At 34.6% G+C, this 23131-nt stretch overlaps 2 protein-coding genes across 5 annotated transcripts; both read left to right on the top strand.

Moving 5' to 3' along the window:
• The first annotated feature begins 275 nt into the window (after positions 1–275).
• qtc (quick-to-court) lies at positions 276–12067 on the top strand. Of its 3 annotated transcripts, XM_065370445.1 has the most exons (10): positions 276–497; positions 724–928; positions 1100–1298; positions 1368–1616; positions 2031–2317; positions 3657–3851; positions 3939–4101; positions 9672–9785; positions 10158–10232; positions 10698–12067. In XM_065370445.1, exons 2-10 carry the CDS (start codon positions 906–908, stop codon positions 10902–10904), a joined length of 1512 nt encoding a protein of 503 aa, XP_065226517.1. In that variant the 5' UTR covers positions 276–497; positions 724–905; the 3' UTR covers positions 10905–12067. The 3 variants fall into 3 exon arrangements, with proteins under 3 accessions (XP_065226517.1, XP_065226518.1, XP_065226519.1); XM_065370446.1 differs by lacking the exon at positions 724–928 and having other exon boundaries at positions 278–497; XM_065370447.1 differs by lacking the exon at positions 10158–10232 and having other exon boundaries at positions 279–497.
• Positions 12068–18931: 6864 nt separating this feature from the next.
• Positions 18932–22712, top strand: Snx6 (sorting nexin 6). Of its 2 annotated transcripts, XM_065370443.1 has the most exons (13): positions 18932–19198; positions 19473–19520; positions 19638–19742; positions 19833–19943; positions 20017–20138; positions 20222–20384; positions 20452–20617; positions 20693–20808; positions 20889–21071; positions 21289–21306; positions 21515–21578; positions 21648–21733; positions 22116–22712. In XM_065370443.1, exons 1-13 carry the CDS (start codon positions 19196–19198, stop codon positions 22197–22199), a joined length of 1269 nt encoding a protein of 422 aa, XP_065226515.1. In that variant the 5' UTR covers positions 18932–19195; the 3' UTR covers positions 22200–22712. The 2 variants fall into 2 exon arrangements, with proteins under 2 accessions (XP_065226515.1, XP_065226516.1); XM_065370444.1 differs by lacking the exon at positions 21289–21306 and having other exon boundaries at positions 18933–19198.
• Positions 22713–23131: the final 419 nt, after the last annotated feature.

The raw sequence follows: 23131 nt of genomic DNA, 5'->3' as shown, positions 1-23131 counted from the left end.
ATTTGCTTTTCACTATCTATCAACTCAAACTATCAAGTCAAGTATCAATCAGCCGCAGAAAGAGACTATAGAGAACTTATTATTGGTGTGGAATTTTGCATGAAAATATTCCATTTTCACCTGCAGTGGACGTGGAGGGACATGATAGGACAAGTAGTATGGACAACGTTAGGCAGCGTTAGGACAACGAAAAAAACAAAGACAGACAGACTACGTCATGTTTGTAATCGAACGATGTCATTGGCTGAAAAAGTAACACACTTCGTGACGTCATTAGTTAGCTCCATTTACACGCCTTACGTAACTCAAATTTTGTGTTTTTTTGCAAAAAAAATTTGCCAATGATAATAAAAATTTTGTGATAATAATAAACTCTACATTCCACATAACTTGACCGTCGCAATTCATTCACGTAAGTTATATCTAGACACCAGCTACGAAATATATTCCTCAAGAGCAGCTGTTTATAATCTTCAAGAGTGTCAATTGCCATGGGAGTAAGTAATTTTTCGTTCATTATTTAGAATATAGTCATAAAATTGATACAGTTTATTGAAAAACCCTTCGTCAGTTCATACATCTAGTGTAATTTCATGTTCACTGAGCATTCACGTAGCACTTCATTAGAACCGCTAGCTATTCGTATTCGTCTTGTTTACAAACAATTCGATTCGATGCACATAAATTAAAATAGAACTTGAATTTGAAATCATTTACATGTAGATTTTCATCATGCCATGGCCATGGCAACATTTGCGGATGTTTTGTCAACCATCGAACACTTTCGTCGAGTGGCTATCGAAAAATGCAATTCTATAGTATCGATAACAACTGAAGAAATTTGATTATCACTTAATCGAACAATTAAGCTTTATGGAAACGCGTCGTCGAAGCTATTAATTTCAATGCTCGTAGCTAAACAAATAAGGTTAACGTGGCTTCATTGATTGTTTTAGAAAACTTAACGTAAAGCTCTTCCTTATACGTACGACTAATTGGATCTTCTTTGTAACTCGCATCGTGCTTATAAATGTTCTCAGTGTTTACGTAACGTTCGAGTGTGTACTAATTTCTGTATTATCATGATTCTTCCTAATAGTAAAATGTCGACCGAAGATCAATCGCCAGAAGAAAAGAAAAGCAAGAAACCGAATCGAAATGAATCTCATATACCAGTTCTTTCTCCAACCCATTTTAAAAGGACCGGATCACTGAAGCTGCGAAATGAGATGCGAATGCCCCATAAAACCGAACCCTCCTCGACTTCCACTCCACCACTGAGACGTCATAGAAGTCTGGTACGTTGTGTTTACTATACCTCTTCCTTATCTTGATCGATTCATTAATTAATTAATCTACGTTTACAGCAAGGATTAGCATCACCGGTGTTACCGAGGAGGCTGGATAAAAGCTACGAGAGAGACGATGACTTAGATTCTGAGAAAAGTTTCGGCAGTAGTTGTGGCAGCTTATGTGGTCATTCACCCTTTGCTCATAATGGCACTACGTACAGTGCTCGTAATATGAAGTACATCTTCCATTGTTCAGCGAATAGCGGTAGCGAAGAGTATCTGACACCGACTCAGAGAGCTAATCGGACCATTAAACGATTAAGAGTAAGCATCGTAATTTTTTTCCTGAAAACTTGCACCTTATAATTAATTGGGATTTAATATTATTCGACAATGTGAACGAAAATAACAATTCCTTCCTGTATTAAAATCGAATAACAAATTACTCGTACATTTAGCTACATTCCACGGGCCATTGCTTTTACAACATTAATGTAGTTTAACAATGCCAACGTGTCCTCGTAAACATTAAATATCTTCATTATAGAGTAATTTTTACACCTATATTTCTCATTGCTCACCCGTCCTTGTCGTAGTCGTAGCTGTCAAGTTATAATTTTTATTCGCGATTCGCGCGATCTAAATCGAACGTCGATTACTACTCTCGTATCGTCGTTTATCACGTCTCTACTCAGCTTCTGTTCGATTATCTTAATGAAAAAATTCGTTATTCTGCAGCGTATGCTAGCCGATGCTCAATCCGAATTGATTGAAAAAGATAATGAAATCAGTAGATTAACGAAAGAGGTCGTAGAACTACGTTTGCTAAAAGCTGGTAACATGGCGACCGGTGATAATTACGATACCGGAGACGAAATGGATTTCGCCGAACCTGTCGTCAGTAAAAGTAGCCCTAGATTTATGGATGTACTTCACGAAGAACTTGACATGGCTAGTGGTCCCATTGTACAAGAAGCTGGTGAGCAAAATAATACCTCGACTAATCAACCGCAGGATATTCGAGGGTAACTAACAATTTACTTTTTCAATGGTGATAGTATTTCAACATTTTATGTACTTTAACTTATAAGTTGGTATTGTTGCTGCGATAATTCTTCGAGTAATCTTTTTTCCTGTCTTGTGTCGAGTAATATTTTCATTTATCAAGGTCAGGTTGCATATCGTCGTTGTTTTATTTTCATTTTATCGTAAAAAAAACTCTGTTGAATTGTTCTAAACGTGATGGCGAATAAGTCACGATTTTTTTTCCACTTGAAACTTCAAATTTATCAAAATTATTACTCCACCCAAGATTTTTTTTTCGAATATTACTTTTTTGCTGTAATGTATAAAATCAATAGGTCAGTTTGCATGCGATATCGCGTTTCAGATATGAAATAATTTGTACGATAGCCCAACTAACAAAATATCCCAGGGGTTAATAATAATTTATTAACTGAATCGTTTCTGTGTTCCTAAAATGATTATGTATCGAACAATTTCGACACCTGGCAATAATTTTTACAAAAAATGGCGTATTTTTAGAATGCTTCGTATTTAATCTGGGTTAATTCACGCTTAGTATTCGAACTATTTTCTAATTATTTTTAAACAATTGAGAAAAATTATCGAAGACGATTTTTTTCTTGCTAATTACCTTGCTCAGAAGTCCACGAGCCAACAATTTTACATCTAGGTACTTGAATAGTTACCAAGTATTTTTAACACCAATTTCTTTGTGATGATAATAATTTGCCAAAAATTTATAAATAATTTCTCCGGGGTATTCACCTTTATGTGCAACTAACATTTTACGTATAATTTCATGTTTGTAAGTTGATTTATCCGTTGATTTGTGAGATACAGAAGAGTTGTTATCGTTCAGCTTATAAAAATTGAGTGTTTGTAAACATCAAGAGTTTTTTGCTTTGGAAATAGGTACTAAATCCAAAGTTTAAGTAAATCAAGTCCTAAAACATCTGGTTCAATTTTTTCGGTTCTGAATTCATTCGAAAAAATATCGAAAATTTTTAGAATCTATAACGATGATTAATCGATTAGAAAGTTCAAAATTTTTGTTTCTGTTTCAAAATGTGACTGATTAATAAAATGTTGACATTCTTTCAATAATTGCTGATCAGTTTAACTTGTTTTCATTGAGAAGGTGTGAAAGGAAGAGGGGGAAGGGGTGGAGTTTAGAATTTCACAAAATTTGATTTTCAAGTAGGTAGTTCTCTTCCTTCTCTAAGAGATAAATTTGTGATCTAGTCTTAAACTATTAATAAGTTTAACATTACGCTTGAATTTTTTTTATCAAATAATCTCAGATAAAATATTAATTTAATCACTATGATTTTATCACAGAGCTGTTCAGCTTCTGCCCGCTCATCATTCACCCTCTTTAGCGGATTCGGGTAATTTCGAAGACATAAACTGTACGTTTGCTCATACATTGGAGAAAGAACTTGAAAGATTACGACAGAATTACGACGACATGAGAGAAAAACACAACGAAAAAGTAGAACAACTATTAAAAATCATCGCCGACTCGAACGATCGGTACGTTTTCGTGTCGAGTAACAAAATACCTCATTTAAATCGCTTCGAGTATTATGTATAAATTTTGCAATTTTACTGTACCTATAGATATTACGACCTGAAACCGAAACACGATACTGCTGTGATACGAATAAAAGAACTGGAGAAGGAAATTGAATCTTTGAAAAGTAACGTAATTCAGCAAGATGAACTACAGAAGACTCTTTACTTACAATTATACGCCAAGCAGGAGAAAGTCGAAGAGTCAGTGGTGAGAACACTTTGAAAACCTTCGATTTGAACGAGACCACGATTTTTGAGAAGAGTAACCTTATGGTCTGAATACCCCCATAACCAAAATTTCTACTGCCTATATCGATTTTTCGATTTTTAGCGTAGAAAAAGCATAATTTTCTACGATTTAGGTTTTGAAAAAAGTGTATTTATCCGGTAAAAAATATTGAAAAGTAGTCCTGAATCTAGTATCATCTTTTCTGGACCAAATTTCATTAATTTCGGTCATTTTGGAGCCTCCAGCGTAAATTTAAGATTTTTCCAGAATTTTAAAATTTTTTCAAAAAGCGATCGGAAATGGATTCAAATATGAGGTAACTCATTGACTCGATTTTTAGCTGCCCAAATCAATTTCAACGCCTTTTGAAGAAATTTTTAAATTCTGGAAAAATCGAAAACCGCGCTGGAGGCTTCAGAATGGCTGGAAATGATGAATTTCGGATTCGGTAGGTTGGTTTTAGGTTTTAGATAAAATACAACCGATCGTGTAAATTTCAAAAATTTGCCCTCAAACAGAAAATTTTGGATTTTTTGAATTTTTTCCCTAATTCTGGTTCAAAAAAAAAACTCAATGGGTCATTCCATGCCAAATCGGCGGATTTTTGCACGAGGGGTCTTCGATTTTTTTCAAAATCAGATCATTTGTAGAGGTCATCAAACGATGACGAATGACGCAAACCGGACGTTTTTTCGATTTTTTTTGACGGAGCTGTGGCGCTTCAAAGTTCTCCAAAATGGCCGAAAATGGAAAATTTCAGTTGCAAATTGCTCCGGTTGTACGTGGTATAGAATTTTGAACTTTTTTTCAAATTATAGTACTTTGAGAGGGTAATCGACGAGTGATGTCAAAATCAGTGTTGCCACTTTCAAAAACCTAAAAAAATCGATTTTAAAACTTATAATTTAAATATAACCACGATCTCGGCGAGTAAAAATTCTGAAAAAATTCTCAGTTTTAGTCCCTTTTATGTAGAATAACATATCAAAAAATTAGACTGGCATCTTTTTTCATTTTCGAGAAAAAAAAATTGCAAGTTTTACAATTGCTGCAAAAGTACCATCCGAAACCTAAAAAATGAAAATTTTTGCATTTTTGAAATATTTTACCAATGTGTAGACGATAATGTGAAAAAAATCCCCCTCCCCCCATTTGTCAACGAATTGACATTTTTCGTGCTATAAATTTTTATTTCAAGAGTGAAATTAATGCATTTTTCGTCAATTTGTCGACAAATTGGGTGGAGGGGGATTTTTTCACATTATCGTCTACACATTGGTAAAATATTTCAAAAATGCAAAAATTTTCATTTTTTAGGTTTCGGATGGTACTTTTGCAGCAATTGTAAAACTTGTAATTTTTTTTTTCTCGAAAATGAAAAAAGATGCCAGTCTAATTTTTTGATATGTTATTCTACATAAAAGGGACTAAAACTGAGAATTTTTTCAGAATTTTTACTCGCCGAGATCGTGGTTATATTTAAATTATAAGTTTTAAAATCGATTTTTTTAGGTTTTTGAAAGTGGCAACACTGATTTTGACATCACTCGTCGATTACCCTCTCAAAGTACTATAATTTGAAAAAAAGTTCAAAATTCTATACCACGTACAACCGGAGCAATTTGCAACTGAAATTTTCCATTTTCGGCCATTTTGGAGAACTTTGAAGCGCCACAGCTCCGTCAAAAAAAATCGAAAAAATGTCCGGTTTGCGTCATTCGTCATCGTTTGATGACCTCTACAAATGATCTGATTTTGAAAAAAATCGAAGACCCCTCGTGCAAAAATCCGCCGATTTGGCATGGAATGACCCCAATATATTCGCCTGAAAATCTAGCCGAATGTGAATTAACTTGTTAAATGGGTCGACACTAAGCGAAAAGTCGATTTTCAGCTACCCAGATTATTTTTCACGCCTTCTGGAGAAATTTAAAAATTCTAGAAAGATCAAAAATAACGCTGGAGGCTTCAGAAAGCGAACGGCTCAAAATTTGGAAATTTCTGGTTCGGGAGGTTGGTTTGAGATAAGATACCGCCATTCGTGCAAACTTCAAAAATGTCCCCTTGGGTCCTTGAATAGAAAATTTTAGACTTTTTTGAATCATCATCATCATTGAACTTTGACCTGGTGAGCTCTTCAGCCTGTCTGGGAAACTGTAGAAGAATTGCTCGCCAATGTGTCATCAAGTTTTTTCTTCAGTCTTCCTCTGTTCCTCCTGCCAATTGGAGTGTATTCTTTGACTTTTTGAGGGGACCCTTCTTCAGGCATTCCATCAAGGTGTCCTCACCATTTCTTTCTGCAATTTTTCACCCATCCAATGATTAGCTCTGCTCCTAGCTCCTTCAGGATGTCTTCATTCCTTTTCCTATCAAGCTTCATATATCCTGCAATGGCTAGCATGAATATCATTTCCGCTGAGGTTACTCTACCTTTTACATCGTTTCTTATCATCCATGCTTCACTATGATACAGCAGAATTGGTCTTGCCAGCGTATTGTAGATGCTTATTCTTGTTTCAGCTCTGACTTTTTTTTGGAGAAATGGCTCAGTTTATTGCTTCCCCCCCCCCCTTACTCTCAGGAATTTGATGATCTTAAGTTGTGCAGTGCGTCAACCTCTCCTTCTTAATGCCTGGTACATACGATCCAATATATTTGACAAACTTGATTGGTCAAATCGGATTTGTCAAATATATTGGATTGTGTGTACCGGGCTGTAGACAGCTCGCACCCAAGATCTTGTTCCACTGGCAGTCCATTTACAACAAGTTTACTGCGTATTGGCTCTTTCCACTCAAAGGCCATCACCGTTGTTAATTGTTTTTGATGATGAGATTCCATCACTCTCGGCAAGTGATGTGCATTGTCAGCAAAGATCACCTAATCATCAGCAAAAAACAGGGTATTAACATGGGACATGGGTGTCTCATTGATGTTTAGCCCTTTTGGCTTGGTTTTAAACCATTCTTTAATCATGTCGTCAAAGTAGATGTTGAACAGGCTACAAGACATTTGGCATCCCTGTCTTACTCCGCCTCTTCCTATCTTCTTTGCTTCCAACATGTTTCCTGATCTTACTCTTATTACTTTATCCATGTATATTTCTTCAATTAAGCTTACTACAAATACTATCAAGTATTAACTGACATTGACAATGCTGGCAACTCCATAGAAAAATCATGTTTTAGTTTTATCCTCCTAGCGGTCTGGAGTGAAACTAAATGTTACCAGTCAACCCAGGCTGTTCAGATCGCGCTATTTTCATGACAAAAACGCTCAATCTATTTTAAATGGAGTTGCCAGTATTGTTAGACGTTAGTTGATAGTATTTGCTTACTATTTGTTCATGCGCTTTGATTTTCTTCAGGATTTCAAACAACTTCTTCCTTTGTACTCGATTGTATGCCTTCTCCAGATCAATGATGCACATGTGGGTTTCTTTCTGAGTTATAACTTTTGTCTCTTCTCCATCAGCAGCTTTGTTGCATATACATACTCCATCTATGCACGATCTTCCCTTTTGAAATCCATTTTGGCATTCCAATATTAATTTTTCTCTCTAGTATCTTTGTAAGTAGTTTGTAAGCTGCATTTAGTAGGCTTATTCCAGGCTTGTAGGACCGCTCAGGTTTTGCAGTTGCTCCAAAATCAAGGTCCTAGTTTGGAGCTTTCAAACAGTCTGGTGCGGCCATTTGGTTCTGTATTTTTGGGTCAGCCCAGGTCCAAAACTCCATTTTTTGTCTTTGTAGGTTGGTCCAGTCCGGTCCTGACCAGAAATTTTCATCATAGTCATGGGTCAGCCCAGGTCCAAAAAACAGTCTTCATTTTTCAGAAAGAAAAAAGCTTCCTAACACATTAGATGAGTTGAAAAAGGGGATTTTTACTTTCAAAACATTGAAACTTCGAAAGAAATTAAATCACAACGGAAATTTATTCGAAATAGGCATCTAAAATGGCATTATAAATTTGAAAAATTGGACATAACTGAGGTCCAAACTGGGGTCATCCAGTCATTGGTCCAATTTTTTAGAAAGGTCTTCAGTCTCAGTCTGTCTCTTGTTATTTTTTCTGAAAAGGGTCATCTGTTTGGTTATTATTTACATAAATTTGTTTTAGAGGTCCAAAGTCAGGTCTGGTCTTGTCCACTAGGTCTTGTGTGCATTTTTGGGTCTGGTCGCGGTCATTGGTCCAGTTTTTTGGCCCGGTCTGACAAGCCTGGCTTATTCCATAGTAGTTGCCTGGGTCGTTTCAGACTCCTTCTTTGAAAATGGGTATTACAATAATTGGTGTATTAAAGTCTTCTGGTATGGTAGCACCTGATAGTATTTTATTGTAGAAACCTAGCAATCTCTTCTTAACAGTTGTTGTGGTGTTCTTGAATAAGTCTGTCGGTAACTTATCGCTGCCTGGGGCTTTTCCATTTCTGAAGCTTTTCAAGGCTCATTGTAGTTCCTCTCAAGAAAATGGCCTAGGCTCATACTTAATCTCCTCATGGTTTGTCGCTTCGACTTCATTGTCCAGATCACTCCATAGGTTTGCATATCATTCAACCATTTCTTCACAGTCTGGTAGGGTGATGTTGGCTCTGTGTAAGTATCACTCTCCTATATTTGCCACAAATCTTTCATATTGTTCCTGTTGTGTTTCTCTTATCAATATCATATTTCTTGTCTTCTGGTCCTGTTTTTTGTAGCTTCCTCGTTTTGTTGGTTTTTTAAACTCATCCACTTCTGGAAAAGGTTTTGTTTCCTCTTCACTTCTCTTAATAGTTCATCATTCCAGATTTTCAGCTTTTTGTGGTTTCATCTACTTGATCTTTTTCCTAGTACCTCCTCTGCTGCTCTATGTACAATAGTTTTCAGGCATACCCACTCCTTTTTTACATCCTCTTCTACCAGTACATCTTTTTTGATGATTTCCATTCTTGTTCTGTACAGCCAGTTTGTTACTGAGTCCTTTAATGAGTTGATGTTGAGCTACATCTCTCTATGTTCAATTGTCTTTCCTATGTTGCTGACTCTAATGGCTGCTTCGATGAGATAGTGATCTGATCCGACCAGATGTTGTAAAAAAAAAAAACAACATTTTTGCCCCAAAATTGTGAAATTCTAATTCGGGAGATTGTTTTTTTTTAAATGTGATACAATCGTTTGTACAAATTTCAAAAGTTTCCCTCGAATAGAAAATTTTGGTTTTTTGAATTTTTTCCCCAATGTTCTGACCAAAGTTTGAAATTCTGAAGAAATCGAAAAATCACGCTGGGGGCAGTGGTGGCTGGAGGCTCTCGAATGACCGGAAATGGCGAGATTCAGTGTTGCAGAGTTAATGTATATTTTTATTCTTATTATTTTTTTTTTTAAAGAAGCACAAATTATTAAAAATGGTCAATACAGAACCAAAATTGTAAAAATAAATTCGAGGTCAGAGTCAGACCATGCTCTTTCAAAAATTGCGATCCCGTTCAAATCGGCGACGGAAGCTTCAGTTGATTCTTAAGCATTAGAATTAGAATCATATTTTTGAAATTTGCCTAATTTTTTTTTTTTCAGAACGAGGTCGAAAAAGATGTACCGCCCTTGGAAGATGTTCCTGAAAATGGTTCCCACGTCACTAATTTAGTGGAGAAATTGACCATCACTAAAAAAGAGTTGGAAAGTGTCAAGGTGAGAATACGTACATTAATTCCACTAATTATATTCTCACTTTTGAGGGATTGTAATCACTATACTTCGTATTTCTCTCATAACAAATAATTGGAAATTTAAATAAAATTCTACATCGCTTAAAATATTTTCAAAGAGTAAATAAATCGAAATGAATGATTGATGAATGCTTTAGTGTTCGGTTGGGATTTTTTAAAATAGCGGATAAATCACGAATAGATTTATAAATACTAATAAATGGGGCTTATCTACACCATATCGCACATTTTTCTCCCTTCAATAAAATGTGAATTTACGAGCGTATCAAGTTTACTAACTAAAATATGTGGTATTTGTTGGATTTTTTTCCGTATACATCGTATGATTTATCAGGACAACGAATATAAAAACGATGCTTTATTAAGTGCCAGAGAAGCAATTTCGTTGTGGATCCTTGGTACTCGCAAGGTTGGTAAAAATGCTAGCATTTACAGTTTTATGCTTTATCGATTTTTGGTTGTACTCGTATGTACTTTCGTGTAGATTTTGGAGGAAAAAAATTCCGTATTTTGTTATGCTTCTGTTTAGTTGATTGTTTGCATGGCTGTAAATGCTTGTATAAAGGGCGGGAGAATATTCAGTACCTATTATCGTATTTTTAAAAACGAATCGATTTTGGTTTATTATAGTTTTTTTTTTTTTGAAACAATCGAATTATATTTTCAAATCCAGCAGTGAGCAGATGGCTTGATTTTTATTTCATGTCGCTTGAGAGATTTATTCCAGCTTCTTTGTGTACATAAAGCGTTATCTCGAGAGATGAAAAACGGTTCGATACCGGAGACCTTTTTTCACACAGATCCTCTAACACTTTTCACTCGAATTCTATTTTTTCGTTTATTTTTGTAATAACCGTAATCGATTATTTTACAGGCCATGTATCGAGCACTACTAGAAGCGAGTAAAATAAAAAACGTCAACGATGCCGAAATGACGTTACGATTTCTAAAATCGGCCGTATATTATTTCCTCACCGATACCTCCAACTCTCGAGATCATTTGGCAGCTATTGAAAGCATATTGGGATACTCGGATGAAGAAAAAAGTAGAATTGAGAAAGTACAAGCGTGGAAGTATTAAAAAAAATGTGTCCAAGTGTAAGATTTTTTATAAAATTATTTATTTATTGTACCTACATTGAGAATGATAATATCCTGGTGATGCTGGACGTTGGGAAAGCTATAAAAAAAATGATCAGTATTACGATATTTTTAATCGATCGTTTGCTTTTGCGTTTAGTTTTCGTAATTGAAAATGTTCGTTGTGGCTGAGACTATAACGATTTAATTACTATTATTTTATAAAAATTTATCATAAGAAATCATTACTAAAGTTGTGCGCTGTGCAAAGAAAACCGCAATGACTGGAAACGTTGTCCTTAAACTTTGTATAATTTTTATTGACATTTTCATTAAGTACGTGAATCTTTTACTGAAAAATTTCTTACAGTTGATATTTTTTACCTTTTCATTTTTCATCTCGTTATCATGTGATGACTATCATGTTGAATATTGTGATTTGTATTTTTTTTTCTTTCTTTCGTGTATTTAAATGAGCTTAATATTGAGTCAGAACTTCACGATGATCGAGTCACATCCGTCTAATTTAATTTTCTTATTTAATTTTTGATATTTTGGAATTTTCTTTTTCAACCGTGATCGTTGATGAATTAAAAATAGGTACTATCGGGTAGCCTTCTTCCCGATTTACAAATTTTGATATAGGTAATGTCAATAATTTGGTTTTCGCTTGCACGTATTTTGTATCCTAATCAACTATGTTGTGTTATTATTATTATTTTTTTTCCATAATTGCCTGAAGCTTGTCATTTCGTTGAACCTATTTATAAATGTTACCATTGTTACCTTCGACTATGAATTATAGCTAAAAGAGATTGAGAGTAAATTTTTGAAGATGCATACTGCGCATGCGCGAGTTAAAATTAGCAAGTTTTTCATATGTGATCGATTTTTGATTTTTGCAAAGTGATCAAGGATTTTGAGTAAATTTTTGAGTTCTTATTTCGTCTCCGTCATCTGCGATTCGATCATCTTCAGCTTAATTTAAAATAAACTCGTACAGTCAAACAAATTGTACTGATCAACTCCATGCGCATGCGCAATATGGACCCTCAAAAATTCACTCTCAACCACGAAGTTTCACCGACTAGCTCGGTCCATTTTAGCTATACATATTTAGTCAAAGATTGTTACTTGTTTTGAAAATATATAACTCTAATCGAAGTTGGTATTGCTTAGGCCTCTTGCCTTTTTTTTTATTTTCATCTTCAACATCAAGTTGCTGAGAAACTTCAAACTTGACAAAATGTCCTACTCTCCTATTGAGCATATAGGACGAATCAGGAGGGATCTGGTCTTGGAGCATGTACCTTTAACCTTTACTAACGTACCTATGTAGAGGAATCGACAATGGACATTTTCCCGGCCAAACATTGAAAAATTATAGAGGAACTAGATGGCTCTTGCGCAAGCGTCAGTATAACAAGCAAACATTTGCCAATTTATCATTTTCTGTGAAAAATTTGAATTTTTGGCCAGTTGAGACATGCCCATTCAAATTCTGGTCCTTCTATTAAGCTCCTCCTACAATCAGATGTTGGGCCGGGAAATGAGTGGAAATTCCTATACCTCGATTCCTCTACAGTTACAGTATGACACAAAAGTAGTGCTAGGTGGCTTTTATTTCTAAGTGGAAAGAGCTAGCGAGATGAATGAAGCGGCGTTGGGTAGGGAAAAGTAGAAGGGCTTTCAAAAGCGACCTTGAAAATTTCAGGCCCATGCACAGGGTGTCCACAAATTGTAAAACCGGCTGGGTCAAAAAATTCAACCTGGTTTTTATTGGCGCAATGTATTCTACACATCAAGGCAACAAAAATGTGATATGAATTTTTTGAAACCAGTTAAGGTGAGGGCTCAATTTTGGGTCAGGTGATCTAAAATGGGTCAGTAAAAAAAAGTCTCCGTAGTCACATATGAATAATCATAAAGTGGTGAAATCATTATTTTTTTTATTCTCAGACACTACTCTATCAATGTAACACCCGGCCAAACTTTTTACAGTGAACAACTAAGAAAAAATCGCGATTGTTTACAAAGCAGATTTTTATCTGTAAAAAATTCACATGAGCAGAATTTTGCAATTTTTCAATTTAAAAAAATTTATGTTTATTTTTAGAAAATTAGATTGAAACCAAGTAAATACCATTATTAATGTTCTAAATATACCCTTTTCATGGAAATTTGAAGTATTCAACGCATTTAAGGCATTTCCGGCATGTTTGAAAAATGCATTAGCTGAATTCCAAAATGTCAAAATTTTGATGTTTTTTTCAACTTTTGTACGTTTTTGAAAGTTAAAATGTAGGTTTTGAACTACGTAGAATGCATTTACAATCAAATAATATTAATTTAGCTATGTTAATTTCTGACCCAAAATTGAGGTGACCCGAAATTGATCACTTTTTTTTCTGAAATGAAAGATGATAGTAAAAATTTTGAACCAAAAAGTTCTCGAATTTGGGTCGACCCATTTTTGAGTTTTTTATTTTTCATTATAAAATTTTTTTTTACTAGTATTTTGCATTCGGATCACTCGTTTGGTATCCTTTTTATCGAAGGCAAGTCGTTTATTATATCCACTTGATGAAAATTACACTGACCCGATTTCAATACTAGTGACTCCATAATGGGTCAAACATTGGTGCAGTAAAATCATTTTTTCAGATACTTCCTCTTCATCGAATTGGGTGTATTTTCAGTATGTTATGCCTTAATAGTTCTACTATTCTACTAATTAGTCGATTTTGCGGAAAACAATTCTAGTCTCCAACCAGAGCTTGTGAAAAAAAAGTGACCCAAAATTGAGCCCTCACCTTATCAAAAATGACCTAAAAATTGGCGATAGAGAAAAAAGCTTGGAACTAAAGTTGTAGAGCGTGAAAAATTACACATGTCTGTCTGATCACATTTTGAAACCGGTTCTTTGGTTCGCATTTAGCAACCAGTTTTTGATAATCACCTACTAGTACAAATTGGAGATAGAGAAAAAAGCTTGAAACAAAAGTTGTAGACCGTGAGATAATGAACCATTTTCGCTGATCGGATTTTGAAACCGGTTCATTAATTTGCAACTGGTTATCAAAAATTTCCTAAAAATTACCGAATTAGAGATAGGTATGAGAAAAAAGCTTGAGACAAAAGTTGTGGGGCATGAAAAATTACACCATTCTGTTCAGACACATTTTGAAACTACCTAGTTCGTTAGTTTGCATTTAGCAACCAGTTTTTGAAAATCACCTAAAAATTGAAGATAGAGAAAAAAGCTTGAAACAAAAGTTGTGGAGCGTGAAAAATCGAACTATTTTTGCTGATCGGATTTTGAAAATCGCTAATCAACTTGCAACCAGGTAATATTTGATGACTTGCTGCGATTCAATGAACCAGTTTCAAAATCTGATCAGCAAAAATGGTTCAATTTTTCACACTCTACAACTTATGTTTCAAACTTTTATTATCTCTATCCCCAATTTTCAGGTGAATGTACTGATTGTCAAAAACTGGTTGGTAAATGCAAACCAATAATAAACTGGTTTCAAATTGTGATCACACAGAATTGTGTAATTTTTCACGCTCTACAACTTTTGTTCCAAACTTTTTTCAGTATTGACAGTTTTTGGATAATTTTTGATAACTGGTTGCGAATTAATGAACCAGATTCACTATAACCAATCAGCAAAAATGGTTCAATTTTTCACGCTCTACAACTTTTGTTTCAAGCTTTTTTCTCGATCTTGAATTTTTAGGCAATTTTCACTAATTTTTGATAACTGGTTGCAAATTAATGAGCTGGTTTCAAAATCCGATCAACGAAAATGGTTTAATTTTTCACACGTACTCTACAACTTATGTTTCAAAACTTTTTTCTTTATGCCCAATTTTTAGGTGATTGTCAAAAACCGGTTGCTAAAAATGCAAACCAATAAACTGGTTTCAAAATGTGATTGAACAGAATTGTGTAATTTTTCACGTCCTAAGTACAACTTTTGTTTCAAACCTTTTTCACTATCTACAATTTTTGGGTAATTTTTGATAACTGGTTGCGAATCAATAAACCGGTTTCAAAATGCAATCAGCAAAAATAGTTCAATTTTTCACGCTCTACAACTTTTGTTTCAAGCTTTTTTCTTCATCTCCAATTTTTAGGTAATTTTTGATAACTGGTTGCAAATCAATGAACCGGTTTCAAATTCCGATCAGCGAATATGGTTCAATTTTTCACACTACGCAACTATTTGTTTCAAGCATTTTTCTCTATCGTCAACTTTTAGGTGATTGTCAATGAACTGGTTGCTAAATGCGAATTAATGAACTGGTTTCAAAATGTGATCAGACAGAATTGTGTAATTTTTCACGCTCTACAACTTTTTTTTCATGCTTTTTTCTTTACCTATCTACAATTTTTGGTATTTTTTGTCAACTGGTTGCAAATAATGAACCGGTTTCAAAAAATTCATATTACGTTTTTGTCGCCTTAGTGTGTAGAAAACATTGCGCCTATAAAAACCAGTTTGAATTTTTCGACCAAGCCGGTTTTTCAATTTGTGGACACCCTGTGTATGGGTGGGTGGGTAATTTTCAAGGTCGCTTTTGAAAGCCCTTATTTTCCTTTTCCCCTACTCAACGCCGCTTCAGTCACCTCTATAGTTCTTTCGCCTTAGAAATAAAAGCCACCGGGCACCAGGGAAGAGGCCCGGCCCAGGACCAAGACCCGAAACCCGAAAAAGCCCCGATTATATCCTTGAAGCCCGAATGTCCAAGCCCCAAAACCTTAAAAACTGTAACCTACAAAACCTGAAACCTTTTCCTCTGAAAATCAAGCCCAGAACGTGAGCCCCAAAACCCAAACTGTGATCAGGGCTTTTCGGGGCTTTTTGGGGCTTGTAAATTTTGTAAATATCTATTGTAATTACCGTTCAGTGCATCTCAAAAGTCAAAAAATATGATTTTCAAAAAAAAATTTACAACTTCAGCAAAAAGTTTGATATTTCAACTTTCAAGGGGTTTTTGTTACATTATTTATATTATTATATTCCCAAGCTCAGAACGTAAGCCTCAAAACCCAAACTATGATCAGGGCTTTTCGGGGCTCAATGGTTAAAAAAGATGATTTTCAAAAGAAAAAAAATCAGAACTTCAGCAAAAAGTTTAATATTTCAAGGGGTTTTTGGTACAGTTTATATTCTGTTGGTAGCTTATTGTTCTTTGAAAAATGATACTTGAAATTATGAAAAATTGGACAATAATTGAAAATTCCAAAAAAAACATAATTCTGAATAAAAAAAAAAAAAAAAAAAAACAGTTCCATTCAAATAATTTTGAAAAAAGCAATCGGAATCTGCCCTTGAAATGTTTTTTTTTTTTTTTTTTTTTTTTTTTCAACAGAAAATCAAATAAGATTTTACTTTATTCTTCATTAAAATTGCGATTTCAAGCCCGAAAAAGTCCCTGAAAGCCCTAATAAATTTTTGATTGAAAGCCCAAGCCCCGGAACCCGGAGCCCAAAAAAAAATCGTTCGGGGCCTCATCCCTGCCGGGCACTACTTTTGTGTCATACTGGGGTCATTCCATGTTAACTCAACCAACGTTTTTGGGTCATGTCCTTCCATTTCGCTCAAATTTTTTTTACAATATCTACCCACCCAATAAGTAAGAAATCCGCAATCAGTTTAGTCCCAGCCCCCTCAGGGGGTGGGTGGGGGGGGCTTCCATTATTTTCACACATTGTCTCGAGGTACTCAACTTCAACAGCCCTTTCCTCCAAAACTATGATACTTTGATTAAAACTGATTTCACAGTTCGAAAGGGCATTGAATTTTGAACTTTTAAGTATTTTGAAATTTTCAAAAGTTGAAAGTTGAATTTTCAATTTGAAAGTTCAAATTTCAAAACGGCGCTGTAAGTGGGAGCTACCATTTAAAATTTTGAAAAAATTTCCATAGAAGTACATTTTGATACTTTTTCGAAATATTTAGGTTTCGAGATGGGACTCGTAGACGGTGGGGGAGCACCCCCACCCCCAATTTTGGGTGAAACTTTCGAAAGAAAATCTGAGGCATGTGATATATCGAATTGTATGTTTTCGGCGACGCTGAGCACGAATATGACGTTAGATTTTTGATAGGACCCCATCCACGGCCCCCAGCACCTCCCCAAAGGGGGTAAAAGTTCAAAAAAGTGTTTTGTTCGTGCGACACATGGAATAATATGTTTTTGGTGACTCTGAACACGAATATGACGTCAGATTTCTGATTGGACCCGTCCACGGCCCCCTGCACCTCCCCAAAGGGGGTAACCCAAAAAAAATGGTAACATTCGTGTGACACATGGAATAATATGTTTTCGATATCGCTGAACACGAATATAGCCATAGTTTTTTAAATCGACCTCACTCATGGCCCCCAGAACCTCCCCCAATAGGTAAAAGTCCAAAAAAGTTGTTGGGGGCCGTGGATGAGGTCCAATCAAAAATCTGACGTTTCACTTGAGCCTAAAACTTTTTCTCGAAATGTCCCGATTTCCCCCTAATTGGACTTGAAAAAATCACAGATTTTCAATAAAATTACGAAAAATTCTATTTTTTTACCTATTCGATGGCTTTTGCACCCCCCTTCTGGGGCCCCATTTGGGTTTCAAATCAAAATAACGTCAAAAATGAATTCTAGAGCCCAAAAAACGTACATATCAATACCCTACTCGACTTTTTCATAAATTTGCTCCTTTGCACCCCCTTCCTGGGGCCCCATTTGGGCTTCGAACCAAAATAACGACAAAAATGAATTCTGGAGCCCCAAAAACGTAAATATCGATACCCCGCCACTTGACTTTTCCAAAATATTTACCCCTTTGCACCCTCCTCCTGGGGCCTTTTGAGGTTTCATACCAAAATAACGACAAAAATGAATTCAGCGCCTCAAAATACCTGTGTATCAAAAAGATTGACGTCCAAATTTGCATTCATTTCTGAAATATGATTTTTGACACCTTAGAAGATGAATCTGTCCCACTGTGTGCCAGCGTTTTCTTTTGTCAATGAAAAATATCGTGCTAATCAATGAAAAATATCGTGTTTATCAATGAAAATTATCGGGCTAACAACCTTTTTCAATGGTTGAAAAATGCTGTGCTTACCATGCACCTAAACTATCGTTCCTAAGCCACGTTTTATCGTTCAAATGGTTATCGTGCTAACCACCTTTTTTATCGTTTGATGGTTTGATTATAGGTATATTTCCCATTTTTTTAAACGGACTTTGGACAGGCAGGACAAAACAACAGGTCGACAGAACAGACTTTCGACTCAATTCCTTATAATTTTTCATTTTGAAGCATACCTACCTATCTGATTCTGATATTTTAAATTTTGTTTCTCCTCCGATCATCGGTGTGTTTTGAATACGAACTACGTATGGGTACCTACTACCTACCTAGGTAGGTAATTAATAATTAATAAAGTAATAAGCTCAAGCTTAATCGGGCTAAACGATTCCCATTTTCCTGTTAGGATTGTTACTTTGTTAGGAATAGGAATGATTGATGGTTTCGTCATTCGTGATCGTGATCGTGTACATGGGGTGGAGGGTGAAAATCAATCATAAAACAAGATTTTTAGAGGAATGCCTACTTGAAAACAAAATGAATAAAATAAAAAATATATAAATTCATTTCAGTTATACCCACTCGTATTATATTTTTCTTTTTCGCGACGGTTTTTTCAGTTTTGAACTTTTACGTTTTAGTTTTTTAAAAATTAAAATAATGAATAAATTAGATTAGATCTAATTTAAATTGACTAACAAAATTAAATTAATAAATTCTAAATCAAAACTGTACCTCATCATGAAATAAAGTCTGCATAAATGTTCAAAATAGCTAAACTTCGATAATTTTTTGCGTTTCATTTCGACTATCGATTACATCAATTCCTCGAATCGCTTTTCGTGTTTTTCGAAGGCGTAAAGAACGAACACAAAATCGATCTATCGATATTACGTTGTTTTTATCAAAAAAGAAAAAGTTATGACTTGTTGTCAAAGTTGTGCTTTGTCAAATCTAAAATAAATTGTCAATAATTTGAAATGAATAATCTAGTGTGTTTTGATAATTATGTTTGTACAGTTGAATCGTAATCCTGTACGTGTTAGGATTTGAATACTTGATTTCAATGTTCGTACAAAATTCAAAGAATTAGAAATTCAGTTTAGTATCATTATCGTTGGAAAATCCATCAAAATTTTTGCTCCCAATATTTCAACGAATCGTCAACATCACAGCTGTTCAAATTTCGGAGAATAAATGGTAAGTTCGCTCGGCGTTATCGTTGATAATTGTTAAAATTAACCGTACAATGTTCAAGAAAAAACCCTGCGACTGCACAGATGTGTGTGATAAGAATCTTATTCTCTCGATACGATAAATAATAAACACCACGGTTTTGACAGTTTCATTTATTTATAATTCGTTTACGCCCTAACACGAATGTCGAATGTGTTTTCTGAATTAATTGCTCTCAGTTTAATAGTCGTATTTTTCAGTAATTTTAATCATTATGGATAAAATGACTTGGTTGCAGGATAACGAATCTGAGATCGATTTGTGCGGAGATGAGAACACCTCGAAAGTGAGTATTTCCTTGTACCTAGTATGTTTCATTTACACGTTGAGTGTGTTGTACTGTTTCTCATCATAATTCCACGTTACACTATTATTATTTATATTGTACTTGTTCGTGTTGCAGTCTGGAAAATCAGAAAATGTCGATTTGACTGATAACTCTCTCAACGTTGTGATATCGGATGCTCTCAGCGAAAAAGATCGCGTAAAATTTACCGTCAACACCAAAGTACAAACTAATTGATTTACCCATTATTATTACGACGATGACGTGTAAATGTCATTAAATTATAACGTTTTCCTGTTTTTCTGCTGTTAGACAACCCTTCCAGATTTTCAAAAACCAGAGTTCTCCGTCGTTCGACAACACGAAGAATTCATTTGGTTACACGATCGATTCGAAGAAAACGAAGAATATGCCGGCTATATTGTAGGTATCATTTACCGGATTCAGTTTAATCGATGATGAAATATTTATTCCAATTTATGGGCAATGTTCGTAGATTCCTCCTGCTCCACCGAAACCGGACTTCGACGCTAGTCGTGAAAAATTACAAAAATTAGGAGAAAGCGAAGGCACCATGACACGAGAAGAGTATAATAAAATGAAACAAGAATTAGAGGCGTAAGTTGATTCTTTAGTAGCAGCTATACCTAGGTGAATTTTGAATTTTCTCATATAATTAATTCGTTCGTTATTTTCATCAGAGAATACTTGGCCATTTTTAAAAAGACTGTTGCCATGCACGAGAATTTTCTTACACGTCTAGCTCGACATCCCGTCTTCCGTAATGATCACAATTTCAAAGTTTTCTTAGAATATGACAAAGATCTATCCGTTCGTTCGAAGAATAAAATGGAAATGTTGGAGGTATGCCCACACACTAGTGTTACATAAAGCATCAGATCTCTGGAATTGATTTCGTATATATTTACAGGGCTTGGTGAAATCTTTATCGAAAACCACCGACGAGTATTTGCTTTCGGCGACCATGAAAGATGTCAATGATTTCTTCGAACAGCAAAAGAATTTTCTCATTGGTTACTACGGTCACCTGAAAGAAGCTACAACGAAAGCTGATAGAATGACTTCCAAACATAAGGGTACGTAATTGCGAATTTTTATTCGATCGAGTATCTCTTCTCTTATATGATTCTGATCATTGCCTTTGATTACAGAGGTCGCTGATTCGTACATAAAAATCTCAAGTGGCTTGGTTCATTTAGCTACGATTGATCATAAAGAATTAGATAGATATTTAAATAAAGTCGCCGAAGCTTTAGAAAAAGCTAGGGTTAGTTGATTTTCATTCATTCGGAAACACATTTCACATTTTGTGTTTGAAATGTATTAAAAAACGTGATCATTTTTCAGAAAATCGAAGGTCGATACGCATCGGACGAAGATTTAAAGTTATCGGACACATTGCGTTACTGTATGGGCGATACATTCGCCGCTAAACGATTATTATATCGAAGATTACGTTGTCTGGCCAATTACGAAAGTGCGAATCGTAATCTGGAGAAATCTCGAGCTAAAAATAGAGATGTCCAACACGTGAGTAACATAATCGCTTTACTTTGAGGCATGCTTCAAACTTTATAGTTTTGCATCTGGTAATCTGCACGTTTTGATTATTTTTCATAATTTAACAACCGCTCACTGCAGTGGGAATGCGGAGGGAATTTTTAAAAATTTACATGGTGTGTCATGGAGTGACTAACATGTTATGATATTTTCTGTTTTGCTTTGGTGTGTTTCATGCTACCTCTAGGCTCAAGAAGTCAGCGAAGTAAGTGTACTTGTAAGCTATAATTTCTAAAATCACTCGTACATGTGTGCTTGGCTTCGTTTAAATCATCACACGTTCTCTTATCTTAATGATACTGGGAATATTTAACAACATTTAACTAGTAACGGATGTTTCGCCGCCGTTTTAACTGTATCGATAAAATAATAGCCTGTGTAGCGGAAATTGAATCATTCTTATCAATTTTCAGGCGGAAAATGCTCAGCAACAAGCTTGCGAGAAATTTGAAGTCATGTCCGATAAAGGGAAGGAAGGTAATGGGATAAATTTCGCTTTGTATGAGATTTTATATTTGCGAGTGATTAATTTAAAATTGTTTCCAGAATTAATCGATTATAAGAACCGTAGAGTGGAAATGTTTCGGAAGAATTTAGTCGATTTGGCTGAATGGGAAATTAAACACGCTCAAGTAAGTACCTCTACCAACCTACGTAATTGACTAATTTAATTCTAATCGAGTGAATTGAGGAATCGCCGGCGCCGCGTTATAATGTAATTTCGGACTTTCAGTGATACTGTAACTATTCTTTCCAGAAAGAAAGACTAAATTTTTTCCAAAAATCGTACAAACAAAATTGTCACTTTAGATTTCGATTAAAAAAATTATTGTTGAAAAAATTGGCTACGATTTAAAAAAAAAATAAAGATACTGATGAAAATCGAAAAAGTGTTCTAATTGAAATTTATTAAAATTGAAAACTAGGATTCAAATTACGAATTTTTTTTTAACGCTTCTTTTATCAGAATTTTATTATTTTGTTACCTAATGGTTCATTATATATTTTTTTCAGTCGCAAGTGCAAATGTTGAACAATTATATCGCTGCCCTGAAACAAGACGAAGATCTGAAAAGCCCCATGACAGTATTGTCATAAGTGAATAGTGCCTCGTGCCTTTAAATCGTGCATTATCCATTTATCTAATATCGTTTAACGAAAACCCAATTTTTTAAATTTCAACCCAAGTGGTACGTGTTGAATTCTTGGGAACGTTATTTAGTATTTATTAATCAGAGATATCAAAAACTCGTCTCATTTTAAAATTATGTATTATTAGCCGGATGAAGTATTTTTTTTTATTCGATTTTTTTTTTATTATTTAGGTAGCATAATAAACCTTTTATCAAATTGAAAATTACGTGTATCATCGATGGAATGTTTTCTTGGTATTTTGTTACCTTGTCGTAGATGAAAGTAAAATACTATGTAATAATGTTTTTTCATTTTTGTTACATTCCTGATTCCATTATCGTTTTTATTCTTCTTTTTATTTCATTTATTTAATCGATTAATTTTTCTTTTTTTTTTGTTTATTCAAATTGTGTATTTATATACGTATTACAAACGTGTAGTATTATTTTCATAAATAAATTATTCTTTCGATATATTTATACGTTGTTATAATTTTAGGGATAACGTGTTGGTACCTGTTCCCTGTTTTTTTTTTATTGGGTAATAAATAATTTAAAATACCTAATACTTAGTAAAAAAGTAACCTAATCTATATTTTAATATATTTGAGAAATTTAATATGAATACAAAAGAGGTCCATTAATTCTTCATCTCTTCGTCTCATTGCTTCATTTTCAACTCTCGACACATCTGAACGATCTCTGGAAAATTTGCATACAGGAACCGAAAATGCTTATTTTTTTAAAAAAAGCTTTTGCCCTCGCTTGACTCTGGCTTTCTGAAACGACAATTGCACTCAAAATATTCGCAACGATTACACGTCATCTTCTCAATTTATTTAATCGATTCTCCATTTTGCAATGAGATGATTTTTAATTCTCCATAGCTCAAAAGCT

The sequence above is a fragment of the Planococcus citri genome, chromosome 1 (genome assembly GCF_950023065.1).
Source record: "Planococcus citri chromosome 1, ihPlaCitr1.1, whole genome shotgun sequence".
In the NCBI taxonomy this organism is placed as follows: domain Eukaryota; kingdom Metazoa; phylum Arthropoda; class Insecta; order Hemiptera; family Pseudococcidae; genus Planococcus; species Planococcus citri.
The sequence above is the reverse complement of the archived record's forward strand: the minus strand, read 5'-3'. Positions and strand labels throughout refer to the sequence as shown.